General features: G+C 53.1%; 2 protein-coding genes across 12 annotated transcripts in view; both read right to left on the bottom strand.

Annotated features, from left to right (window-relative positions):
• Window positions 1-524: 524 nt before the first annotated feature.
• LOC132235259 (cytochrome b-c1 complex subunit 10) lies at window positions 525-3,191 on the bottom strand. Its single transcript, XM_059697325.1, has 3 exons — window positions 3,023-3,191; window positions 1,306-1,453; window positions 525-688 (listed from the first exon to the last, which is right to left on the bottom strand). The coding sequence occupies exons 1-2, from the start codon at window positions 3,070-3,072 to the stop codon at window positions 1,333-1,335; spliced, it is 171 nt and encodes a 56-aa protein (XP_059553308.1). The 5' UTR covers window positions 3,073-3,191; the 3' UTR covers window positions 525-688; window positions 1,306-1,332.
• A 7,431-nt stretch (window positions 3,192-10,622) lies between these two features.
• Window positions 10,623-25,659, bottom strand: part of TCF3 (transcription factor 3) — a 35,491-nt gene continuing 20,454 nt past the window's right edge. For 2 of the 11 annotated variants that reach the window (XM_059697315.1, XM_059697316.1), the window contains 12 exons: window positions 22,735-22,784; window positions 21,361-21,463; window positions 21,108-21,277; window positions 20,889-21,018; window positions 20,317-20,375; window positions 20,112-20,190; window positions 19,203-19,276; window positions 18,644-18,805; window positions 18,439-18,562; window positions 14,373-14,508; window positions 13,974-14,209; window positions 10,623-11,410 (listed from right to left, as the gene is read on the bottom strand). In XM_059697315.1, the coding sequence (XP_059553298.1) occupies window positions 11,268-11,410; window positions 13,974-14,209; window positions 14,373-14,508; window positions 18,439-18,562; window positions 18,644-18,805; window positions 19,203-19,276; window positions 20,112-20,190; window positions 20,317-20,375; window positions 20,889-21,018; window positions 21,108-21,277; window positions 21,361-21,463; window positions 22,735-22,784 (1,466 nt within the window). In that variant the 3' untranslated portion in view covers window positions 10,623-11,267. Of the gene's footprint in view, window positions 11,411-11,748; window positions 11,976-13,973; window positions 14,210-14,372; window positions 14,509-18,438; window positions 18,563-18,643; window positions 18,806-19,202; window positions 19,277-20,111; window positions 20,191-20,316; window positions 20,376-20,888; window positions 21,019-21,107; window positions 21,278-21,360; window positions 21,464-22,734; window positions 22,785-24,300; window positions 24,434-25,569; window positions 25,638-25,659 lie in introns of those variants that run through there. The other 9 variants (XM_059697314.1, XM_059697309.1, XM_059697312.1 and 6 more) reach the window with 9 other exon arrangements.

The raw sequence follows: 25,659 nt of genomic DNA, 5'->3' as shown, positions 1-25,659 counted from the left end.
CGAGCCCACAACCTGGACATGTTCCCTGACCTGGAGTCAAACCAGCAATCCCTTGGTGCATGGGACGATGCTCAAGCAACTAAGCCAGTGGTTCTCAACCTTCCTAATGCTGCGACCCTTTAATACAGCTCCTCATGTTGTGGTGACCCCCAACCATAAAATTATTTTCGTTGCTACTTCATAACTGTAATTTTGCTACTGTAAACAATATGTAATTATATATGTGTTTTCCGGTGGTCTTAGGCAACCCCTGTGAAAGGGTCGTTCGACCCCCAAAGGGGTCGCGACCCACAGGTTGAGAACTGCTGAACTAAGCCATACTTGCCGGGCATTATGGGGTAATTTCTTAAGGTAACAATAGGTAAATGCACTTTATAGGTATTACCCATTAAACACCTAAATAACCAATTTCTGCCAGCCATTAGGAAACTCAGAGATTTGCAAAATTTTGGAGCTGAAAGGACCCCTGGGTCTCCCGAGCCACCAGGTTACCAAGTCTCCAGCATCACCATGTCCAGGCAGGGCAGGTTTCAGAGCAAGGTTTAATGCATTCACACATCAAAGTTATTTTCAGAAACATAGAAAGTCCTAAGTCACACTGTAGATTTCCTCTCGATCCATGCCGAAGGCTGGGGCTGTTCCAGATGCAGCAGGTCCTGAGAAGGAAGCTGTTGGCACCACCAGTCACCTAGAGGGGAACAAGAGGGTGAGCAGAAGTCTCCTGGCTCCAGATCTTATGGGGAAAGAGGCACTGAGCTGTGCGGAGGAACAGATGCTGCAGCCACGTTCCAAAACCAGATCTAGCTGTGCCATCTAAGGGCTGCAGATCCTCATCTGTGACATGGGGTAAAGCCATGCACACTCATGTGGGGAGCAAGCTAGTAACACAACACAGTGATGATGGTCACACGGGGACTAATGGACAAGTCTGAAGGGTCATTACTGTGGCCCACCAACTCCACTGCCCCATCTGTAAAATGGGCATCCTTCTGTCCTACCCAGGGCTGGGCAGATTGAGATGGCAAGTAGGGTGATGGTCATTCTCCCAGATCGAGCAGTGAACAGTGCCCATTCCCTTGTCCCATAAACTGAGGCTGCCAGCTGGCAGCTCTGTGCCATTAGGCAGGAGGTACCTGAAGAGCCTACCCAAGAGCTCCGCCCTTAGGCACGATTCTCCAGGGTGAACAGTCCAGCCTACCAACCTTGCTGCCCCAGGCCTGGAAATGGGGAACCCACCTTGCGGAAGGTCACTCCTCTGCCATGAGGGAATCATGGGATTCACCTGCCGACAGCTGCTAAACTTACCAGAGGGGTCTGAGGAGGTCAGTTTAATTAGTCGTCCTTCTTAAACTTGCCATTGATGTAGGGCACCCAGTCCAGAATCAGTCGCCAGTCGGTGGCCCACACTAGCCCCACGGTGCCCACGGCGCCCCACATGCCCGCCGTGGGGATCCTGTGAGAGGACAGTGGGGGTCAGGCCTTGCTGGGGTCTCATCCTCCTGGTAGCACATGTGGGTCCCTCCCCGATCCTCAGCTACTGTAATATCAAGTATCCACCATGCACTGACCCCTGTCCAGTGTGTGAACACTGCTGATGATCCTGCAGGGTGGGCACAAACAGAAGACTCTGAAGTGACTCCACTCTTATCTGCTTTCAAATTGGGACCCGCCTAAGATTTTATTTGAGGAATTTGCTACTAAAAAAAAACCAAACCTGCTCAGCCAGTATGGCTCAGTGGTTGAGCACTGACTTATGAACCAGGAGGTCAAGGTTCGATTCCTGGTCAGGGCACACGTCCTGGTTGTGGGCTCCATCCCCGGGGGTGCGTGTGTGTGTGTGCAGGAGGCAGCCGATCAGTGATTCTCTCTCATTGATGTTTCTCTCTCTCTCCATCTCGCTTCCTCTGAAATCAATTTAAACACACACACACACACACACACACACACAAGTTGTAACCACCATTGCAACAGCTAATATGTGCATGCAAGCACCATATATACAGTTTACAGTGATTGGCTATCTCCTGCAACAACCTAGAACTGAAGGAGGCATGAATATCAGGGTCTCTGTTTTACAGATGAGAACAGGCACAGAGTGGGTGAGTTACTCCCTTGAGGACACAGTCTTACAGATCTCATTTACTTTCTCTTGTCCACTGACTAGAACATCAGCCACAAAGGTTCCATTTATTGCTGTGTCTCTGGCACCCACAGTGCTATGTGCTAGCACATAGTGGGTGCTCAGTAAGTGCTTACTAACTGAAAGCCTGGATGAGTTTGTCGCTGCTCTGACCAAGTCCAGATGAGAATGAACCGACTGAGCTGAGTTCGGGAAGTCAGAGCCAACAGGTGGAGGGACTGCCTCGGCGGCGCTGGTGCTTCTCACCAGATGCACCAGGAACAGCCTTCAACCCCTTCAACCGTCCTGGGCCCGGGTCACCCCGGCTGTCAATCATCGACATCAGTGTCCACCTGAAGGACTCTGCCAGAGCCACTGTCCAGAGGCCGCTCCCACTCCTGCCTGAGCTCGGGGGCTCGCCTGCCAAGTGTAGGCCCCTCTTTCTTAGCTGCTTAGGCAGCCACCCCAATCCCATCTACTTCCCACAAGGGTGCAGAGGCAGATGCAGCCGTGGGCTTCATGCTCCCAGTACAAGGTCATTTAAAACGTCAAAAGCAAAGTGGGGAACATACACGATTAGTTTTCAGGCCTGAAGAGCTGAGCCGAGGATGCTGGGCGGGGCGGGGGGCGCGCCTCCCGGGTGGGCCACGTCGTGGCCCTCAGGTGGGAAAACAGGCTCAGAGCGGTTCGGCCTCGGACCCGGAGCCCACCACGTACTAGTGTGTGGCTGGGCCAGACGGCTCCGCCGCTCTGTACCTCAGTTTTCCCATCTGTGGCCCCGCACAATTATGGGTTTGGGGGTGGCGGTGCGCGCACTGACTGGGGCCGCACAGCGGCGGGGCGGACCGGACCGGACCGGGAAGGACGGGCGCGGGGTACGAAGGGTAGAGGTCAAGACCTCACCAGTTCTTGGCCAGTTGGAGGTAGCGCGGGCCCAGGAACTTGCTCAGCATCGCGTCGAGGTCCGCAGCTCAGGGTGACCTCGGTTGCTCCAGGCCGGGACGCACGACCTAGGGCCGCAGAGATGCCCCGCCCCAGGTCACCAGACCACGCGACATCCGGAACCCTGGCCGCTGCGCGCGCAGACCCGGAACACATAAACAGTTACTTCCGGGGCGGGGCGGATGACGTTTAGACGCGGGCGAGAGTGGGCGGGCTTATGAACACGTGACGCAGGAGCTCCGGTTCTGCCTTCCCTGCCGCTGTCCCAGAGGCCCCCTGCTGCACGGCCTGAGGCCACCAAGGACGCCCCGGGACATTTGGCTGGTAGCTCCGTGTTTTCACTCCGTGCCAGGCTTTATTTACAATGAACGAAACTGAGGCCAAGCTAGGAGGGGACTTGCCCAGAGTTGCCCAAAGGGCCAGGGTGCGATGTGAACCCACTTCTAGAGGAGTCGGGCTGTTGCTGACCCGCTGTCAATGGGGCCTTGGCCAAAAGGCAGAGCTTCCCCAAATCTGTTTGCTCTTCGCGATTGTCTCTTGGAAATTTCCTGCACGTTTCGTTTTTGAGTGCGGTGCTCCCTCCTTCCCCAACCCCCCCAACACACACACCCACACCCACACCCCAACCCCCGGCGGCGGAGGGCAGCGAGATCCAGAGTCCCGATAGATGTGCCGCCGGGGCAGGGCCTCCCCTTCATGGTTGACAGCCGCCCAGGCGCTCTCTTGCCCAGCGTGGAGGCTGCAGTTCTGGAGGTAAGCCCCGGATGCCGTGGGTGTGTGTCCAAACCCTGCCTTGGCCTCAATTCTCCACCCGCAGGGCTGCAGGTTCTGACCTGACCCTGACTCCCGGCCTGAGACTGGGAACCGGCAATAGTATGTAGTGACTATGGTCTGGTTTCTCATTCTTTTCAGTTGCCTGAGAGTTTTGAGTTTAGTATGAGAGAGAACCTGAAAAAGCCTCTGTCCCTGCTGGAAACTTAAAAAGTAGGAAATAGCCCTAACCGGTTTGGCTCAGTGGATAGAGCGTCGGCCCGCGGACTGAAGGGTCCTGGGTTCGATTCCAGTCAAGGGCATGTGCCTTGGTTGCGGGCACATCCTCAGCGGGAGGTGTGCAGGAGGCGGCTGATCGATGTTTCTCTCTCATCAGTGTTTCTAACTCTCTATCCCTCTCCCTTCCTCTCTGTAAAAAATCAATAAAATATATTTTTTTTAAAGTAGGAAATAGGGGCAGTCATGATTGAGAGAGAGAAGGAGAAAGAATAAAGCTGTCTGCAAAGACTAGCATGCATAGATAGGCATGGCTGTCTGGGGCTACAGGTCTTGATCCACCTCTATTGCTCCTTCTGCATAATGTATTCCAGCTCACAAGGCAGAATGCTTTCCTTTTAGGTGATAAGAAAAGCAAAAACCAGTGTAAGAGAAAAGTTTTATGGCATGTTGTGTAGCTTCAGACATGGCTGTATTCGGGAGTCCTGCAATATCATTATGAATCTCTCTTTTCACCTCTCTGTGTCACCCTCATTCTCTGGCAAACTCTTTCTGGGCAGCATCGCCTGCAAACTCTGGGTCATATTTCAGCAGCCCTTGCAAGAAGATGGGACCTCTTTCCCAATAATTGCAGAAAATGTCCCAAAGCTGGTTCTTGTTAGCCTGCTATGGAAACAGGGCAGAGCCACCCTTTCTCATATGAGGACATGGGCTGAAATGGGAAGAAGAGGATCCGCAAGAGAATAACCAGGATTCTGTGCCCAGAGGAGATGGTGGGTAGCAGGGACTGCTGACCTCCCTCCCACCCTGCTGACCCTCTGCCCAGGCCTCCTGGATTCCCTGTGGGGTTCTATCTGCCCCTCAAGGGGGTAAACAGAACTCCTTTCGTGTGTTTACTGATGCAAAATTCACATAACGTACTATTAACCGTTAAAGTGTACAGCGCAGTGGCATTCAGGGCATTCACAAGGTTGTGCAACTACCACCCCTATCTAGTTCCAAAACATTTTCATCTTTCCTAAAAGAAGCCCCATCCGCATTAGCAGTCACTCCCCACCCCTCCCCAGCTCCTGACAACTATGAATCCACTTCGTCTGTGGATTCGCCTGTTCTGGACATTTCACATAAATGGAATCACACTGTATGGCTTTGTTTATCTGGCTTCTCTCACTGAACATGTTTTCACGTTGTAGCAAGTGTCAGTGCTTCACTCCTTTTTACAATCATAGTTGACATTCAATACAATTTTATATTTCAGGTGGACAGTATAGGGTTAGACTTTCATATAATTTACGAAGTGGTTCCCCCCCCATAAGTCTAGTCCCCATCAACTGACACCATTCATAGTTATTACAAGTGCTTCAGTCCTTTTCATGGCTGAGTAATATTCTAGTGTCTGAATGGACACATTGTGTTTGTCCATGCATCTGTGGATGGATTCTTTTTAAATTTCTACAACTTTATTGACATATGTTTGACATACAAAAATGCACATATTTAAAACATACAGATTGGTATTTGGACATGTATGTATCCGTGAAACCATCACCACCGCTGATATGATGAACACCGTCCCTGCCCCTTTCCCAGCTCCAGCCACTATTCGTCTGCTTTCTGCTATTAATTAGTCTGCATCTTCTAGACTTTTTAATAAAGGGAGTCAGATAGTATGTTCTCTTTGGTGTCTGGCCTCTCCCACGGAACGTTAAGTGTTCTGAGAGTCACCCAGTGGTTGCATCTGCCAGTGGTTTGTTCCTTCTATTGCTGAGTTGTATTCTGTGCTGTGTGTAGATCTGTGTTTTCACTCACCTGGTGAAGGACATGCTGGTTGTTTCCAGGTTTTTTTCTATTACAAATGAAGCTTCAATGGACGATCTTGTCCAAGTAGAACATGTGTCTCGGTTTCTTTTGGGTGGATGCCTGGGAGTGGAGGGACTGGTGCACAGGGAAGTGTATATGTAACTGTTAAAGACACTGCCAAACACTAAAAAATTGATATATAATTGATAAATGACATTATACTAGCTTCAGGTGTGCCACCGTTTTCTAGAGTAGCTATAGCCATCCACCAATCACATGAGGGTCCTGTGGTATTTGCATGTTTTACCATTTTATTAAAAAAATTATTTTAAAATTACTTTTTTAAATAAATATATTTTATTGATTTTTTTTTACAGAGAGGAAGGGGAGGGATAGAGAGTTAGAAACATCTATGAGAGAGAAACATCGATCAGCTGCCTCCTGCACATTCCCCACTGGGGATGTGCCTGCAACCAAGGTACATGCCCCTGACTGGAATCAAACCTGGGACCCTTGAGTCCACAGGCCGACGCTCTATCCACTGAGCCAAACCGGTCAGGGCTAAACATTATTTTTAATTGATTTCACAGAGAGAGAAACATCAACCAGCTGCCTCCTGCATACCCCCTACTGGGGATCAAGCCCCAAACCTGGGCACGTGCACTGACCGGGAATTGAATGGGTAACCTCCTGGTGCATGGGATGACGCTCAACCAGCTAAACCACACCAGTCGGGCTGTTTTACCATTTTAAAAAGGACACACTATATTCGTTTCCCATGGCTGCCTTAACAACTGACCACTCCACTCACCAGCTGGCTTGAAACAACAGGATTTAACCTCTCCCAGTTCTGGGGCCAGAAGTCCGAGATCAAGGTGTCACAGGGCTGTGCCATGCTCCCTCTGGAGGCCCCAGCTACTGGGGATTACAGTGTCTCTGGCTTGTGGCCACATCACTGCAGTCTCTGTTTCCTTGGTTCTGTGGCTTCTCTCTCTCTCTCGCGCTCTTGTGTCTATGTGTCTCCTGTCCTGTCTCTTATAGGGATAGTCATTGATTTGGGACTCACCCTGATAATATAAAATGACCTCATCTCAGATCCTTTCCTTGATTACATATGCAAAGCCTGTTTTCAAATGCACTAAGTCCTCACTTGATTGCACTTCACAGATGTTGTGTATTTTGTTTGACCAGGGAATTCCCCAAATTATTAATCATTCTTTTTTTCTTCTTCTTTTCTTAGTATTTATTTTATGTTGAATTTACTCCTGGGTCCTAAGTTTTAATTTCCTCTGGGAAATCATCTCCATTTTCAGGAATCATTCATTCACAGAGCATACCAGCATTTCCTCTCTGAAACCCCAGAGTTCTCGTACATTCCTGATGGACCTTCATTAGGTGTCCACAGGACTCTCTTCCTTTCTCAGTGGTGCTCACATCATCTCATGTCTTCCTGATCTCTGGGCAGCCTCTGCGGGGCTTCACCTCAGAAGGGCATGTAGCCACCAGACGGGGCATTTTTTACAAACTGAAGGCAAGACCCTCCACCAGCAAAATGGTTATAGCTTGCTTCCTTGCGGTGGTCTGGAACTGAACCCACCATATTTCCAAGGTCTGCCTGTAAGGCCCTGCTCACGTGCTACCGTCAGCTGCTGCAGCACAGTATGACCTCTGAGGACACCCACCATCGAGTGGGATGGGTCTCCCTATCTTAGCCCCTAGAGTGCCAGGGAGCGAGATCGCGCTTCCTCCTGTCTTTCGCCAAAAGTGCCGGGAGCGCTATCAAAGCTTCGAAGTGACGTCCAGTTCTAAGTCTGCTTTTACTAGTGATGATGATATTGCTAAATATGTCAATATAGTAAAGCAGTGATGGTGAACCTATGACACGCGTGCAACATGCGAACTCATTTTTTTGATTTTTCTTTGTTAAATGGCATTTAAATATATAAAATAAATATCAAAAATATGTCTTTGTTTTACTATGGTTGCAAATATCGAAAAATTTCTATGTGACACGGCACCGGAATTAAGTTAGGGTTTTTCAAAATGCTGACACGCTGAGCTCAAAAGGTTCCCTTAAGTTTTTGAATATGTAATTTCATTTACTTGCAATTCCTAATTTTTTCCCTAAACTGCTGTAAAATCAGCAAAAATGCCTTGGCAATTTTAGCATAGTTCCTAGGATATTGGTTGGCACTCAAAGGGTTAGTCTGGCACATCCCTTCCCTCCCTGGTCCTAGAGTGACAGGGCTGCTCCCGGAGGCCAGACTCAGCGGGTTCTCATCAGGCCCTGGCCGTGTGGCTGCCTCCTGTGAACTGGAAGGGCTGCCAGATGAAGGTGTGCAACAGGCATCTAGTGAACCACACACTGACATCACTACTGTCGAGACATGGACATACCCATCATTCTGTTTCCCTGTACCCCATCCCCTGCCCACAGGATTTCTCTGAACTAAGCAGACTCTCCTTCCAGAAATTTCCACGGAGCCAACCTTTGCTGGGACCGAGAAGGAACGCCTCACTTGGTGAGGATTTAGGCACCTTTAAGATGTATTTTTAAAAAAATGTGTTTATTGATTTCAGAGAGAGGGAGAGGGAGATAGAAACATCAATGAGAATCATCTGTCAGCTGCCTCCTGCATGCCCCCTACTGGGGACTGAGCCCACAGCCGAGGCATGTGCCCTGACCAGAAATGGTACCCTGACCTCCTGGTTCATGGGTTGACACCCAATCATTGAGCGACACCAGCTGGGCTAAGATGTATGTTTAAATACCTTTGTTGAAATATAATTCACATACCGTGCCATTCACCCATTTACTGCACACAATTCCATGGGTTTGGGTGTATTGCTTTATTTATTTAAAAAATCAATAGGCAGCGAGTACCCTGGCCGGTTTGCTCAGTGGTTAGAGTGCCAGCCTGCAGACCAAAGGGTTGAGGGTTAGATTCCTGGACAAGAGCACATACCTTGGTTGCAGGTTCCCACTTTCCTGCCCCCCCCCCACCCCCTCACTGCTTAAGCACACAGCTGCTGAGAAATTGGGAGACAGCTGAGCATTGTCATATGTCACATTTATTGCTACAGTGCTGTTATGTACAGGACAGGTCTCCATATTGACTTTAAAGGGGGTCATTTAAAACTTCCAAAGAATCCAGCCAGCTGTGTGGACACTTGTATAAAATTATTTTTCTTAAAAAAAAAATTTAAACAAAAACAAAAGTTATTTTGAGGCACTCAGAGCACAATCCCCCTTAACTGTGGTTTTCCCCTCCCCCAGTGCTACTTCTTCCCCTACTGGGTTCATCTCATTTTACATAATTTAAATTCTACATGTAAGCCGCAGCTCAAAAGTCTGCAGACTTCCAGGGGACTAGGGCCCTCAGCTCCTGCCTGACTGGATCAAGGGGCAAGACCAAAAGCAGAATAAGAGGGAAACCAAGGCAGGTTCCCCAAGAGACAGGAACCAATAGACCAGGGGAGTCCCCAGGCAGAGTCCACCCCCACCCTGCACGCTGATGGCTCTTTGCTGTCCTGATGGGCTTTGGAAGGAAGACCCCAGGGGAGGACCTAGGTGATGTCAGAGGTCAGGAGGTGGCCCCAGCCTCAAGCCCGATGTCCTGCCTGGTGCTGGCCATGGGATTCCCTGGAGCTTCCCGCAGGGCACTTTGCTCCCAGCCTCGGGGTGTTATAGTTGGGGTGGGGGTCAGGTGGCCCTGGAAGTTGGGGAGTGAGGGTTGGAGTCTTGGGGAGAGACTGATATTGGTGGGGTGAATGCAGCCAGCCTGGGGGTCCTTAAGGCTTCTTTTTTTGGAGGAGGGGGATAAAGGTAAGGAAACCAAGACCCCAGTAGGCCTGAGCCTATAGCTGGGTGACATGCAGGGTGACTAACCATTCCAGTTTCCCTGGGAACTGCAGGGGGTCCAGGAATGCAGATGGTCAGTGTAAACATGGGACAGTCCTGGGCAGCGTGGGATGACATAGTCCTCCTCGTGACATGGAAGACCAGAGGGCACTTGGGGAGACCTGGGACACCGGGCACACAAGCCTGAGGGGGCCCCCCTAGTTTTGCAGCTGGACAGTAATTTCAGCAGGTGCATAGCCTTGGGGTTTTTCTGGGCATAAGGTCCCTGTACCTTCTCCCTGCTCTGTCCATGCCTGTCTTTGGCCCCTCCACACCAGGACAGCCACTTGGTGGGGTGGGCAGAGGGTGTGAGTTTTCTAGGCTGGCCTTGAGCTACTGCCCCACTGCCAGAGTGCAGAGATGGGCTTGGGTCCCCAGGTCAAAGGAATGAAGGACACGGAGCCTGGGAAGACCCACAGCATCGTGCTCCAACAGTGCAGTCCTCCTGCCCTGGAATGTGGGTAACACAACTCCCCACTTCGGAGGACTGTGGGCTCCAGGGAAGATGTGGGGAGGTGCCTGGGGTCCAGAGTGACACTTGAAGGAGGACCTTTGGCATTTTCACCTGGGAGGGTAGCACCTCAGTTGTGCCTCTGCCCCTCCCGGGAGACCAGTGTCTCTCTCCTGGAGGGAGAGAGGATGGGGTGTGGAGGCCCCCGTCGGGGAAAGGCCCACTTTACTCCAAAGCAAGAAAGCAAAACCCTAACATCTAAAGAAATGAGACCCACCTATACCTGTTCTCCCTGTGGCCCATGGCTGGGCTCCTGGGACAGGGGAGGGGACCTTAGGTTTACAGTGGGGGTCTTTTAAATATAACTTTTAATCTGGTTGATCGTGAAATGTAATGCTCAGTTCTAGAAACAGCAGCAGAAATACAAGAGACACGAAACTTTTATACAAAACATTTGTTGCTTACAAAACATATGCAAAAAAAACCAAAGGCATCCTCCTTGCTAATTTTCTTCTACATTAAAAAAAAAAATTTCATAACTAGCGTTTTTATTTTCCTTAAAAAAAAAAAAATCAGGCATAGGCACAATTTGCTGGTGGCTTCTGAAGAACAAGCCAGTTTTTCACAGCATCTCTCTCCAACAAGTGATATGTTTTAACTTTTCCATGTTTTATACTTAAGGCATTTTTTTTTTCTGATGAAGTGTATATTTCTTGTTTGTGTTCCAGTTTTTACCAAAAAAGAAAAAAGAAAGCTCCTTCCAGCCAGGGCTTGTGTAGCAAGGCTGAGATGCAATTTCAGGATCCATCAGGCAAGTCCCAGCATGTGGGGGTAGCTGAGGCCTGGGGGTGGGGACAGCAGGGTCCCCAGGAGGCTCCTGGACCCCACTGTCACCTCTAGGGCCCCCATCACTTGAAGCCTCCTTAGGCTGGTGTTGGCTCAACGCTGACCACAGGTGTATGTGAGGTGTGGACTGGCCAGCCCACGTTGAGGATGGACCCGGCACGCTGTGTGACCATTCCAGGTTAGACTGAGGTCAGGTCACTTATCCCACGGAGGCGTACCTTTCACATATGCCCAGCAGGGTTGTGGGCCTCACTCAGGCCCGGGTGGGCTGCTGAAAGCACCATCTGGGGGTCTCCAACCACGCCTGACACCTTCTCCTCTTCTCGTCGCTTCAAGCACGCTGCTTTGGGGTTGAGGTTACGTTCTGGTGGTAGAGGGAGAGCACTGTGGGAGATGATCCCCAGAGAGGGAGAACATGAGGTGGCAGGGGTGTGGGGAGCCTGGCAGAGCGCCAGAGGGAGAGGCAAAGGCCCTCACATATGTGGCTGCCTCCGTTTCTTGACTTGTCCTCCCATTCCCTGAGAAGGCCGTACAGGGCTGGGGCGTTGTAAATTATAAAGAACAGGTTGGGTGTTCTGGGGGACATCAGAGTCTGAGATGTGGGCGGAGCCCAGGAGCTAGTGCACACCTGTCTCCAGTGAAGCACCATTGGCATGCAGGTGGGAAGGGGATAGGGTGGGGACTCCTAGCCTGGGCGCCTACCTCGCACCTGCTGCTCCAGGCCCAGGATGACCTGCACGGCCTGCTGCAGGATGAGCAGTTTGGTCTGCGCCTTGTCCGACTTGAGGTGCATCTGGCACATGCGCCCCAGCTCCCGGAAGGCCTCGTTAATGTCCCGCACACGCACCCGCTCCCGCGCGTTATTGGCCATACGCCTCTCCCGGTCCCTCAGGTCTTTCTCTTCCAGGGACAGCACCTCCTCCGTACTGCTGGGTCACAGCACCAGGGCCTCTGTTAGTTATGTGCGGGGGCAGGGGTTGGCTGAAGAGTGGGCAGGTGGGTGAGCAGGGCCAGGTTGTGGAGAGGGCACCCATTGGCTCTGTGTCTGTGTGTGTGGGGGCGTGTACACAGCAGTGCAGGGGCAGGTCTGTGGACACCATAGGGTAAGTGGGTGTGCCTGGTGTGTGCATGCTCATGTCCATGAAAGTGTGTTTCTGGACTGGAAACCATAAGCAGTGTGCCTGTGACCAGTTCCAGGCAAGGCTGTGTGTGTGTGGTCATGTTCAAGAGACATGGCCAAAGCCCAGCTGTCCCCGGGAGGCTCCACGGGAATGGAGGTGGGCCTTGATTTCCTTCTACCGCTTGCCCATCCCACATACCCCAGGATAGGCCAGGTGCCCCTCCTGGGATGACGACCTTCCCCATTCAGAGCAGTCACCTCCTGGGTGAGGGAGGGCTGGTTCTGCCTGGCTTGACAAGCGGGTGGGAGGGGATCAGGAGACTGCTACAGTAGGCAAAGGCCTGGGGAGACCTCTAGGGCTGGGGAATGGTTCAGGACACTCAGTCCCACAAGGAGCCAACCAGTTCACACCCTCCAAGACCCCCGCACTAGACTCTGGCTGCCCTGACAGCTGGCCCTGGAGTGCCCACCATGAACCCTGCCCATAGGTCCGACTCTGGGTGGGAGAGTTAGCTCCCTGGGCCTGGGGCCTCCGCTCTTAGGGCCTCAGTGGTGGCTCCACTTTATGGAGCACTGTGTGTGCCAGGCACCGAGTTGAGCCCACTGCCCACATAAGAATCTAGAATGGGAGCACAGACACCTGCCCACCCAGTGGTCTACACTCAGCCCAGGCCCGAGGAGCTGGTGGCCATGTGGCTTTGCTAAGTGACCTCACTCTGTGCCTGTATCTTTCTGGGAAGGACTGGGGCTAACTGAAATCAGGACACCTGCCACACTCAGCTGAAGACAAATGAAGGCCCGGCACATGGTGTGTGCCCGAGATGCAGGAACCTGGACCTCCGGTGCCCTGTCCTGCTCCTGTGCTGGGGGGCTGTTGCCCTCACCCTGCCTGCTGGCCCCGGAGCCCAGGACAAGCGCGCAGACCAAACTGACAGCCAGGCCCAGAGGCTGGTGCTCCCCGGTCCCCTTTCATCCCTCAAGTCTCCACAGGTGGCTTTGAGGGAAGAAAGGGCCTGAGGTTGCTACTAGCCATCCGGTGCTTGGGCAGCAAGTGCGAGGTAAGGAGGGGCTGCCGGTGGAAGCAGAGACGGACAGGCTGGGTGGGGGAAGAGCGCAGAAGTCAGAGAGCAGAGAAGAGGATGCAGGGGACACACACGGCATGATGCCCACACCAAGTGCAGATGCGGAAACCTGAGAGCTGAGGGGACAGTGCAGGGTGGGCCAGAGCCCCAGCTCCAGTACAAGCGACAGTGCTGCAGGAGAAAAAGGGTTAATGGGTGCGCAGGACGGGGAGGAGTTAAGGAAGCAGCTGGTGGGAGTAGGGATTCACCTGGGGTGAGGTGGGAGGGGGGATGGGACAGGGCGATTTCCAGATCCTCACCCAGCCCTGGGAAAGGGGGTTAAACCCCACCTGCAGATGGGGTTTGATGGGGTCCTACGAGGTGTCTACTCAGAGTGACAGTGACAGCCTCTGGGCCCAAGGGGACCACAGGCCATTGCTGGCCAGGCTCTGGGGCTTTCCTGAGGTGGAAGGGCAGGGGTCCCTAGAGCCAAAGTGCGAAGGTCCATAGGATTAGGGGTCCAGAGTCTCATCCTCCCAATCCAGAGGGGACACTGGGGCCAGGCCAGGCAGAAGGCAGCTGGTTCAGGGTGGGAGGACGGTCACTGGGGCGCGGGGGGTGTGAGACAGTGACTTGGAAGAGGATGATCACTGCAGGGGCAGTCACTGCAGGAGAGGCGGGCTCTAGGAGGGGGAAGGAGAGAGCGCGGGCAGAGGCGACGGGAGGGGAGCGGCGCCCCCACTGACCTCGCACCTGCTGCTCCAGATTCAGGATGACCGACACGGCCTGGTGCAGGATGAGCAGTTTGGTCTGGGGCTTCTCACTGTTGAGGTGCAGCTGGCACATGCGCCCCAGCTCCTTAAAGGCCTCATTGATGTCTCGGACCCGCAGCCGCTCTCGTGCGTTATTGGCCACCCGGCGCTCCTTCTCCCGCTCAGCCTTCTGCTCTGGGGGGAGAAGGTCGTCCTCGTCCTCCTCCGGGCTACGGGGGTGGGGGAGGCCGGGGGGCCAGAGGGAGACAGTGAGACGGGGAACAGGCGCAGGGCCCGCCGGATGCCTCGCGGTGTGAACGCCACTGGTGTGAGCGCTGTGTGCGTATGCTTGAGTCCTGATAGGTGGGGTAGGGACCGAGGAGGGGCTGGCACCTGGTCCGGATCCTGGGGGCCTTCAGCTCCTTCTTCTCCTCCTCTGAGTTGTCGGCCACCGACACATTCTCCTCATCCTCCTTCTCCTCCCGCTTGATCTCACTGGTACCTGAGGCGGTGCCCCTGTGACCAAGTCCTGCAAGAGGCTGAGGGTTAGGGTACTGCCACCTCCAGGGCCACTTGGCAAGTCCTCTTATGAGGGGTGAGAGCTCTCCTGGCCTTCATTTGCAAAGTGGGGGACAAACCATCTACCTTACACCACTACAGGCACCTAATTACAGACAAAATTAAAGGAAACCTTTAGAAGGAAGTGCATGGGAGTTTTAATGTGGTCTAGGGGCAGAGAAAGAATGTGTAAACACTAAAGCAGCAGTCGCCAACTGGTGGTCCGCGGACCACTGGTGGTCCATGAGGTCTGAAAGGTTGGCGACAGCTGCACTGAAGAACTGTTTCCAAAAGAAATCAATAAATTTGACTATTGTACTATAATTGAGAATTTCAGATCACTAGGATATCTAAGAAAATAAGATATTTTATGATATCTTGATAAAAATACTTGTCACGTATAAATCAGCAAAGGCTAGATCTCCACAATATATAACGGACTCCTACAAATCAATAGGAAAAGAACAGATTCCTCAACAGGGAAACAGGCAAAGCATGGAGCAGGTGTTTCACAGACACAGAAACGGATGTGGCTATATAGAAACCTGCATTATCACATCAAGAAGTTAAGAAATTTCGAATGAGGCCCTGGTTGGGTAGTTCAGTTGGTTAGAATGTCGTCCTGATATGCCAAGGCTTTTGGGTTCAATCCCCAGTCAGGGAACATACAAAAATCAACCAATTAATGCATTTATAAGTGGAACAACAAATCAATATTTTTCCATCTTCTCTCCCCACCCCCAAAACATCAATAATAAAAAAATTTTTTGAGGACTATGAGCTACACGTATCACACACACTAAGCAGAATAGAGACCTGACAATTCTAAGTACTGCTTCTGACAGCATATTGGTACAGCCACTTTGGAAAACAATTGGGCACTGTCTGGAATAGGTGGACAGACATGTGCATACCCAGAAATCCCACATTGGAACCACACCTGAGAAGTTCTTGCACATGTGCACCAGGAGACATGTTCCAGAAAGCACCTGATGGAAGCAGAGTGGGAATTGACCTATCGTCCTAGGTCGGCCTGGGCCCATCCTTAGCCACGTGCAGGGTGGCAACCTCACAGACAGCATGAGCAAGCAAGCAGATGCAAAGGAACATTGGCAGGATGCTGATTTTTGAAAGTTCAAGAACCATGTAAACAAAACATATGGTTTCTGGGGAAACAGTTACACTGAACTTAACTACACTGAGGTGCAAATGGCAAAATGCCGACCACAGGAAATAGCTCCTAGTTCTTCAATGGATGAGCCCAGGGGAAGGGGAAAGAATCTGCACATACAAGCTTAGGGTTTCCCCTCAGCACTGTGGACACTGAGGCTGGGTCATTCCCTGTGGGGCAATCCTGGGCATTGTGGGGTAGTGAGCAGTATCCTTGGCCCCCATCCACTCAATGCAAGGGAGCAGCCCCCAGTCCTGAGAAGCACAGATGTTCCAACATTGCCAGGTGCCTCCTGGGTGAAACTCTGGGTATGGAGTGACAAAGTTAAACATGAAAGCATTGACTTTTTCTCTAAAAGCCAGGCTGGCTTTGGGGGTGGGACAGGATGGGGAGGGTCCCCAGGCAGGCATGAGAGACCCTGCTTTTTATAATTTGGGTTGCATGCTGGTTCCCAGGGTGCTTGGTATGTTAGGCAGTCTTGTTACATACCAACATCACATTAGTGTCACATGATGTATATTTTTCATTAGGTTGATATAAGGGTGGGGTAGGTGGAAATCAGGGATTGGCCACTGCCTAGTGGGGGATCCCTGGACCTTCACTGGGCCTCGATCTCCCCCGCTACAGCAGCACCAGCATCAACTGATCCTGGAACTGGCCATAATGAGACCCAGGCCCCTGATCTCTGGTGGGTGCTTGTGAGTCCTGTCACATTCCTGCCTTCTCTTCTGTGAAGACCTCCTACCAAATGGACACCTGTCCTGCTTACCAAGGGCCTCCCCTTACTGGCCCCAGTACCTTCAAACACATTACCTATTCAGTCTTGAAAGAAACCCTCTAGACCTCGCCCCCTCCCACTCCTGTCCCTGGACAGTGACGCCCCAGCATTCCACTGGTGCTGTCCCTGCCCAGGTCACTGACCCCTAGTTAGTGTAGCCTGAGTCCTCACTCTGGTGTCTGACACAGTCTACCCTCCTTCACTTCTCTCAGCTGCCTGTCCCCATCTGGCCTGACGCTCAGGCCGGGCTCTGCTTTGTCTACACATTGCCTATCGCCCCATCTAGGTTCTTGCCTTTGAACTCCATCATATGTGATAACACCCAGGCTCACTCTAAACTCCAGACCCAACTCTCATCATCACCTCCACATCAGCAAGTCCTGTGGACTCTGCCTTCAGAATACCCAAAATCCACCCACTTCGCCCTGGCCAAGCCCAGCACCTGCCCCCACTATCCTCCTGGACCATCACAACTCTCCTCCCTGGTCCCTGGCTCCCACTGTTGTCCCTGTAGTCTGTCCTCCCAGCACCTGCCCCCACTGTTCCTCCTGGACCATCACAACTCTCCTCCCTGGTCCCTGGCTCCCACTGTTGTCCCTGTAGTCTGTCCTCCAGCAGCAGCCACCAAAGGGCACCAGTGAGCACCTGAGTGAGATCCTATCTTAGCCTTTCCCCAGCCTGTCCTCCCCAAAGCCACCAAAGGGTATCCCAGTCTGGTCCTGTCCCTCCTCTGCTCAGAGCCCTCCAGGGATCCAATCTCCCTCAGAATAAAAGCCCAACACTTCTGTGTGGCCTAAGGTCCCACATGACCTTCCCCTGTCCCCTCTCTGCTCTAGGCCTCCCCTGCTTTTGCTCCTCCCTGATTCTGCTCACATGTCACAACCCTGCTACCCCCATTATCTTTAAAGCTACAATCCAGCCCTGACTGGTGTGGCTCAGTTGGTTTGGCTTCGTCCCATGCACCAAAAGATTGCTGGTTCAATTCCACGTCAAGAGCACATGCCCAGGTTTTGGGCTCAATCCCCAGTGGTGGGAATGCAGGGGGCAGCCGATCAATGATTAGCTCTCATGTCTATGTGTCTCTCTCTCCCTCTCTAAAAATCAATAAAAAATATTAAAACAAAATTAAAAAACCTACAACCCACCTGCATCCCCTCCCCATTTTCTTTTCTTTTTTTTAAAATATATTTTATTGATTTTTTACAGAGAGGAAGGGAGAGGGATAGAGAGTTAGAAACATCGACCAGCTGCCTCCTGCACACCCCCCACTGGGGATGTGCCCGCAACCAAGGTACATGCCCTTGACCGGAATCGAACCTGGGACCCTTCAGTCCGCAGGCTGACGCTCTATCCACTGAGCCAAACCAGTTTGGCCCCTCCCTATTTTCTGATACTCATCTGTGTCCTCCCCCAGGGTTGGGGGGGGGGGGGCGGCGGCTTTCTCTGTTGGATTTGCTGTTTTATTCCCGAGCCTAGAGAAACACCAGACACTTGGCACTGAATATGTGCCTGTTGGGTGAGCTCAGTTCACTACACTGTGAGTCAATAAAAAGGCAGGGGCCCTGGTGGCTACAGCATCACCCGTGCCAATGCCAAGACTACTGGGCTCCACCTTGCTTCTGGAAGACGGGCGGTGACTCTGCCCCCCTTTCTAGGACTCCAGGTGCCTGACAGTAACCACACCTGCCTGGCCTCCACTCAAAAAACTTTCCCAGTTCCCACTGTGCCTCAGTTTCCTCAACTGGAAATGGAGGCGGAGCAGAGAATATTCCCAAGCCCAGCAGAGAATAAACACTCAGTCCAGCCTGGCTGTTGCAGTCTGTCCCAAACCCTCCCTGCCACTCGTTTTCCAGAGGAAGTGATGCCCAGTGACTGAGCATCATAGAAGGAGCTAGAGCACAGATGACTCTGAGGTGCTGGCTGCCCTGCCCAGGCACGATGCTGGGACTTACCACTGTAGGAGTCAGGTGGCCGAGAGAGGTCGGGGAGGGCGCTGGGCTGGTTGGGGAGGGCCACATGGTTGTGCATGAGGCTGCCACTGCCCGAGAGGCCATCCTCGGAATGGCTGCCTCCAACCTGTAGACCAGGAGTGGGTGAGTCAGGGTTGGCTAGGCTCCCACCAACTGCCCACCTCGCCCCTCCCTGTCCAGCACTTACCAAGCTGGTGTGCCGCCCACCCAGTGGCATGATAGGGCCGGCAAAGCCTGAGGCCAGTGTTCCATGGCTGGGTAGTAACCCGTGCACGTCACCCGAGGTACCCACGGCGTGGCTACGGAGCACGTGGATGGCCTCATCCAGGTGGTCTTCCATCTTGTTCTGCTGTGAGGGTGGGGGGTGAGTGACCTGGCTGCCAGTACCCCCACCCAGCCCTGTGTGGTCTGGCCTGAAACATGAACCTGGGCTGGCCATGGAGATAATGCTGGACCTTATTCCCAAGATATTAACTACAAAGTTCATTGTTGTCAAAAGGACATCTAGGTCCTAATACAAATTCTGCTGGTCACATGAGACCCAATGGCTCTTATGGAACTCAGTTTCAAAGTCACATGAAACATGGCCACAGCAGACACGCTGAGCTGCCCCCCATGGGCTGCCTCCCCTGCTCTGGGAATAGGCTCTCCACATGCATCCTGTGTTTGTCCACAAACACCTCCATCCCCTCCCCAGGGTGTTCCCACAAAGGCACATCCTCCCCCCAGACAAGCAGGAAGCTCACCAGGCTATGGAGACCTCCATCATAGTTGGGAGATAAGGCACCGGGGGCTCCTGCTCGGGGCCACTGCGACGACCCTGGAAAGGTTAGGAGACACATGAATGGGGGCTGGGGGGACTTGAAGCAGGATGTTGGTGTAGCCTGACCCAGAGAGGGAGGGAGGGAAGAAGGAATTTGGGAGGCAGGGACGGGAAAACTGAGACATGTGATACTCAGGCTGGCCACACGGGGGCGCCCACTTCTACAGAGCTGTTCTGGGCGTTAAGTCCAGCCAGGTCCAGACAGATTCACATCTCCCAGCCTCAGTTTCCCCATATGCGGAATCAACAACCCCTCCTCCCCCACAGGGAAGGATGCTGGCTCAGAGGCACACAGTAGGTGCCCTAGAGGCCAGCTCCTCCCAGTCCTGCCACGCCACACAGATCTTTCAGAAATCTGCTCTCACTCCTCCTTGCCCCCCTCCTCCGTCTCCGATGCTCATCAGGTACATCCTTGCAGGGAATGGGGAACAAGAAGACCTGACCCCTTTGGCAGAGGAAGCACGGGGCATACAGTTGGTGCCCAACTAATATCTGTTGGGTGGACAAACACCCAGGTGAGTCTCAGGTCGGCTGCTCTGATTCTGGGCGCCCCTGACCTGGCCCAACTGTGTCTCATGTGCCCCTTATGCTCACCAACACAAATCGCTGGGTATTGCCTCCTGGCCTTTGCCTGTGCCGTGACCTAAGAATCCTGGCTTAGAAGTTTCCTCCTGGAAGCCTCCCTGGATGCCTAGAGGAGCATACACTTCAAGGCAGGTGGTGTGTCTAGCTCCCTAACTCATGTATGCAGCCTGTCGACCCCTTCCCACCTGCTCCAGATTGGAGGCAGCAGACAGAGCCCCCTCCTTCCTTACCCTCCCCCTGTACAGACCTGCCAGGCCCTGTGGGGAACCCACGGGGGTCGAAGGGCTAGACGAGAAGTTATTGCTTGAGTGATCCGGAGAGTAGATCTGCAATGGGGATGAAGAGAGATAGGACCACCAGGCAGCCAGTCAGAGGCTGGCCTCTCACAGTCACAGCCCAGCCACCCTTGCTACCCCCACCCACCCCACCCCACCCCCTGCCCTGAGCCTCACCGAGGCCAGCGCCTTCCCAAGGGCGTCCCCAGAACTGCCAGCTGTGGTCCCTCGGGAGCCTGTGGGTGCACAGAGGTGAGACCCAACCTCAGGGACTTGGTGCCCCAGTACCTGGGCTTAGCTTGGATGCCCCAACTGACAGGGAGTTCCCTTCTAAACTCAGCTGCTAGGCATGGATGCCCAAGCCCAGGACTGGGCAGCCCCTGATTTTGGTCTGGTTTCTGCCTGATGTCTCGTCACCTGCCTCCATGGAGGCTCTGGGGACAGGAAGACTGTGGGCCCTGGAGTTTTCTCAAATGTAATCTGAGCTGCAGTTTTCCCAAATGTAAAGTGGGTGAATGCACTCCTCAAAGATCCATTTTCTTTGTGTGTGTGTGTAGTTTATCATTAAAAACAGTAACAATAGCACAAAAGGCAGGAGGGGGAATTAAATGGGAAGTGTTTCAAGGTAACAAGCCATTTTCAAATATCAGAGATGGGACCATGGGGCTGAGGAGCCAGAGCTGATCCCAGGAGAGGGAGGGCGTTGTTAATAACAAGGGCCACATCAGGGTGGGGTGAGGGGGTCATACCCATGAGACTTTCGGCCCCACTGACAGGAGGCGTGTGGCTGGCAACGCTGCCATAGGTGGCTGTGGGGGCTGAGAAAGTGGACACAGCTGGGAGCCCACCATTCACCTCCGCACTGTGCAGTTGGTAGCCCTGTGGTGGGATGAGGTCAGAGGGGATGAGATGGGGTCAGATAGGGTTCTATCCAAATGCACACCCCCACCCCATATCCAGGAGCCTACCATGCGCTCGTGCTGGTGCAGGCCACCAAACCCACCGCCACTACCACTGCCCACGGAGCTGCCGCCACCTGGTGGGAGGGGCAGGGGAGATGAGCTCCCACCCAGCATGGGCCCGAAACCCGCCTGCCCTGGGGGGCTCCAGAGCTCGGCTGAGGGGTGCAGGCTGCCATCTGCAAAAAGGGGGAGATAGTAAAATGAGCTGACAGAGGGGCCTGGGTCCTGTCCCAGCCATCTTGGTTGAGCCCCCATATACCTGCCATGTAGAAGGGTGCCGGGTAGGTGCTGCTGGGGGTCTTGGCAGATGGGTAGGGGGTGGTATCCCTGCCGTAGTCATCACCTGAGCTGGGTGGGTACACCTGTGGGAAGGTAGGTGGACATGGTCAGATAGAAGGGGTAGGACTAACTTACCCTCCACCCCTTGGCTGACCCCTTCTCCAGTCCTGTCCTCCACTTGACAGCAGTCTACCTCACCACCCCATTTCCCTGAGCTGAACCTCCTGCACAGAATTCCTTTCCCCTCCTTAATCCAGCAAACTCCTTTGATCAAAGCCCAGCTGTGATGCCCCCAGCCCTTCCTTCTTCCCCCAGTGCTGGATCCTCCCTTGGCCTCAGCCCTAAACATGCAAGACCCAGAAGCCTGAGAGACAGGGTCCTGGACTAACATTCCACCCAGGGTAACCAGGGCAGAGAGATAGCAAAGGTCTTCTAGGATCAGTGCCAACTCTGGTCACTGGGCACTGCCTAAAACTAAGGCAGGGCCCAGGAGAAAGTGCCGGGATCAACAGGGAATGTCTGCCCCAACACTGGAGTTTAGAAAAAGGGGTACAGAGTACTGGCAGGATGAGGTGGGCCCCAGGGAGCTCTCAGCTCCAGAAAATTGGAGCAGGAATTTAGGTGAGGAAAATGGGGAGTCAATGACATTATAAATGATACCAGGAGTCAAGTCTTAAGACTGAACCTGACTGTACCTCCTGGCTGTCGATGTCAACTAACACCCAAGCCTCTGGCCTAGGTCAGCTTGTGGGGGCTCTGCCTGACCCCTGGGCCTAGGGGCTCCTGAAGGCTGGTGCAGAGCCAAACTGAGGAAACAGACAAATTGCTTTTTCTTCCCATGATTAAATCTCAAATGGCCCAGCACCATCTGTTGAGCCTGGCACCCTGCCAACCTCCAGGCAATGAGGTGGGGATACAGGGTGGCTCAAACCTGGGCGGAATGGGCGGAGGAGGAGACCTCCTAACTGGCTGTCAGGTGCCCCCACCTGCTCCCACTCCCAGGACCCCATCCATACCCTTTCTAAGACATCACAGGACATGATTTCTTAAAGAGGATCAAGACTAAACCTCAGGAAGAACTTCCCAAACCCCTGGGAAGTAGTCTCTGGTCAGAGCTGAGTCCTTGGGGGCAAGAGCCCAGCTGACTGACCAGTCTAGCTGGAGGTTTTGCCCCAGAACCAGCATCCCTACACTCAGGAGGCCATGTGGGTCTACATGTTCCTGGCTGCAGCAGCAGGCACAGCCCAGTGCCCCCAATGGCACACTGTGTGGCCTCCAGCAGGGACAGCCCCCAAACCTGAAGGGCAGGAGAGGCATGTGGTCTGTGGGGTCTTCACTCCATCTCACAACTCACCGAGGATGGAAGACCTGGCGGCACCTTCCGGACTTTCTTGGGCTGCGTATCTGTTAGGAGTAAAAGGAGTGAGCCACCCCATTCAGCCTGGCTCCTACCCCACCAAGCCAGAGTCCTTCAAGGCCCAGGGACACGTGCGCCTATCACTGGGAGTGTCAGTAGACAGCCTACCCCTGCACCTTGGAGAGGAGACCCTTGAGCTTCCCATGTTTTATTTTGTTTGTGTTGTTAATCCTCACCTGAGGATATTTTTCCATTGACTTTTAGAGAAAGTGGAAGGGAGGGGGAAAGACAGAAACATCGACTGAGACCCATTGACTGGTTGCCTCCCACACGCACCCCAACATGGGCCGAGGAGTGAGCCTGCAACCGAGGTACATGCCCTTGACTGGAATAAAATCTGAGACCCTTCAGTCCACATGCCAATGCTCTAACCACCGAGTCAAACCAGCTAGGGCTTGAGCTTCCTTTTTAATTTAAATAAGGGCTTGGGTCTACATGCAAGGGACTAATATGCAAGAATCATGGGTGGGAGGGGTCTGCAGCAGGGAGTCTAAGAAGTGGGGAATCTAAGAAGTGGGGAGTCAATGGGTACTTGAGCCAAGGCCTTGCTCCAAGGCCCCCCATTTCACTCCCACTCCAACTCCCATAGTCGATCCTCTTTATTCACAGATCCAAGAATTGCAAATCTGCTGAAGTTGGTTTCCTCAAATCATACACACAGTGTGTTAGGGTCACTCACAGCCATGCACAGAGTGGGGAAATATGGGTGGCTACCTGGCATGTACCCAATGAGGGGGAACCAGGTGGTGTTCTGTCTTCCAGTTCTACCTCAGACTACAAACCAGGGTCCTTTTCTTAGGCTATTGAGAGCCCTGACTTACATGCTTTTTGTGGGTGGTTTTACTGCTTAAAACACTCCCCATGCATGTGTGGTGTCCTGGTGCTGGCTAGTGTCTCTGAGCGCAAAAACTGGGACATGAAAAATGTGTTAGCCCAGCCAGTGGTTGAGCATTGACCTATGAACCAGGAGGCCACGGTTTGATTCCCGGTCAGGGCATATACATGGGTTGTGGGCTCGATCCCCAGTGTGGGGCGTGTAGGGGGTAGCCTAGCAATGATTCTCTCTTGTCAGTAATGTTTCTATCTCTCCCTCCCTCTCCCTTCCTCTCTGAAGTCAATAAAAATGTTTAAAAGAAAAATATGTGTTAGATCAGCTACATTCAGGCTTGAGTTACAGCACCGCTGGCCAGTTCCGTGTTAATGAATCAATGATTTATGTGAAATAAGGTGCCTTTAGCCAAAAATACACGTGGCACAAGGCTATGTGTTGATCTGTTGACCAGAGACTGACAGGAACATATCCTCGCATTTCCCAGAAACAGGGAATCAGTGTTCACGGTGATTCGGTAAGACAGAACCTCTGTAAATAACAAGAATCCACTGTTTCTTTCTTGGGTCACTATCCATCCTTCTACCCGTCTGATCTCCTAGTCTGGGAGGCCCACAGTGGGGACAGATCCCCTCCCTGCCCCCACCCCTGGGTCTACCAGCAGCCCCACTTACCAAGGCTGCTGTCCGCAGCTCTCCGCCGAGCATGGCTGGGGTAGGAAGAGTAATATTGGGATCCACTCTTGACGCCTGAGGGGGACAGTGGCCCGGGGCTGCTGAGGGCCAGCTCACTGGGCAGGAAGCCAGCCTGGGAAGGGGGGGTGGAGGTCATCACCAGGGGCTAGGCTGGCATCCAGCACCCAGCCTGGCTGTCCAGGGGGTGACAATGACCCCTGCTTGAGACATTTCTCTCCTGACACCTCAGCATTACTTTTAAGAAAAACAATTGCCAGCAAGTCTGAAAAGGAACTGCATTCTGGGATGCAGAATGTGCAGACGTGCGCCTGGGCATCAGTGAAATCTGGCTGATTTAGTTTGTGCATGTCTTGTTTTCTTTTTTTTTAAAGGTAGACAGTTTAACTTTGCATGATTAGTTTAAAATGAGTTTTCTTCCCTTGGGGCTCCATCTGAGTGGCTGCTCTATGTCTGGTATTTCCCATCTGTAAAATGGGCATATTGGCTCAGGGGGAGTCGTGGAGATCAATGGGGGCCTTATGAGCTCTGCCCTTGGCACAGGGCCTGGTACCCAGTTGGTGCTCAAAAGCCAGGGTTGCTGCCACCTTGGAACAGGCTTGGCGTGCACACAAGAGTTGCCGCCTGGGATAAGGCATGGCTGCACTCAGATTCAGAAGGCACAGGAGGGGACAGGAATGAAACCCTCAGGTGTGTGTGGGGTGACCTGGACAGAAAGCCACAAGGGACCACTGTGGCCAGCCAGTGCTGTCAGCCTCACAGCTGGGGTGGGCATGAGTTTCGCCCAGGGCTGGGGGCTTGTGGGGTTGGCTCCCTGGGAGGAATGAAGGGCAATACCCCAAGGCTGCTGGGCTGGCCTGGTGTCTTTGGGGAGCCATAGGGCTGTGGGCTCCTCTGCCTCCCCCTCCATTCATCCACTCTGGCCAGCTCAGCCGGCCCCAGGGCCCACTCCTATTTTAGCTGCTGAAAAAATGACCAGCAGTTGGTTCAGCCAGGGGCTCTTCTTCTGCAAATGAGGGGAGGAAATTGCTACCAATCTGTTTAAAATTTTAAAAGATGGGTGGGAAAGGGGTGGGTGGAGCGGTGACTGTAGCCTCCACTAGCTTCCCTCCCTCTCTGGCAGTCCCTGCCCATCTACGATGCCACTTTCAGTCTGAAAATTGGGGTCCCACCCATCCAATTCTCTGGGTTCTGCAGACAGCTGAGTGCCAATGGGCTCCAGCAGCCCCCACCCTACAGACACGACCTCACCTGAGTCAAGCCCCCAACACTTGCATCTCTCCCGAAGGCAGTATATGTGCTCCGCTCGCCACCCTTGCCTGGAGGGGAGGAAAAAGGGTC

The sequence above is a fragment of the Myotis daubentonii genome, chromosome 5 (genome assembly GCF_963259705.1).
Source record: "Myotis daubentonii chromosome 5, mMyoDau2.1, whole genome shotgun sequence".
Taxonomy (NCBI): domain Eukaryota; kingdom Metazoa; phylum Chordata; class Mammalia; order Chiroptera; family Vespertilionidae; genus Myotis; species Myotis daubentonii.
Note: the sequence above shows the minus strand (reverse complement) of the source record. Positions and strands in the feature narration are given on the sequence as shown.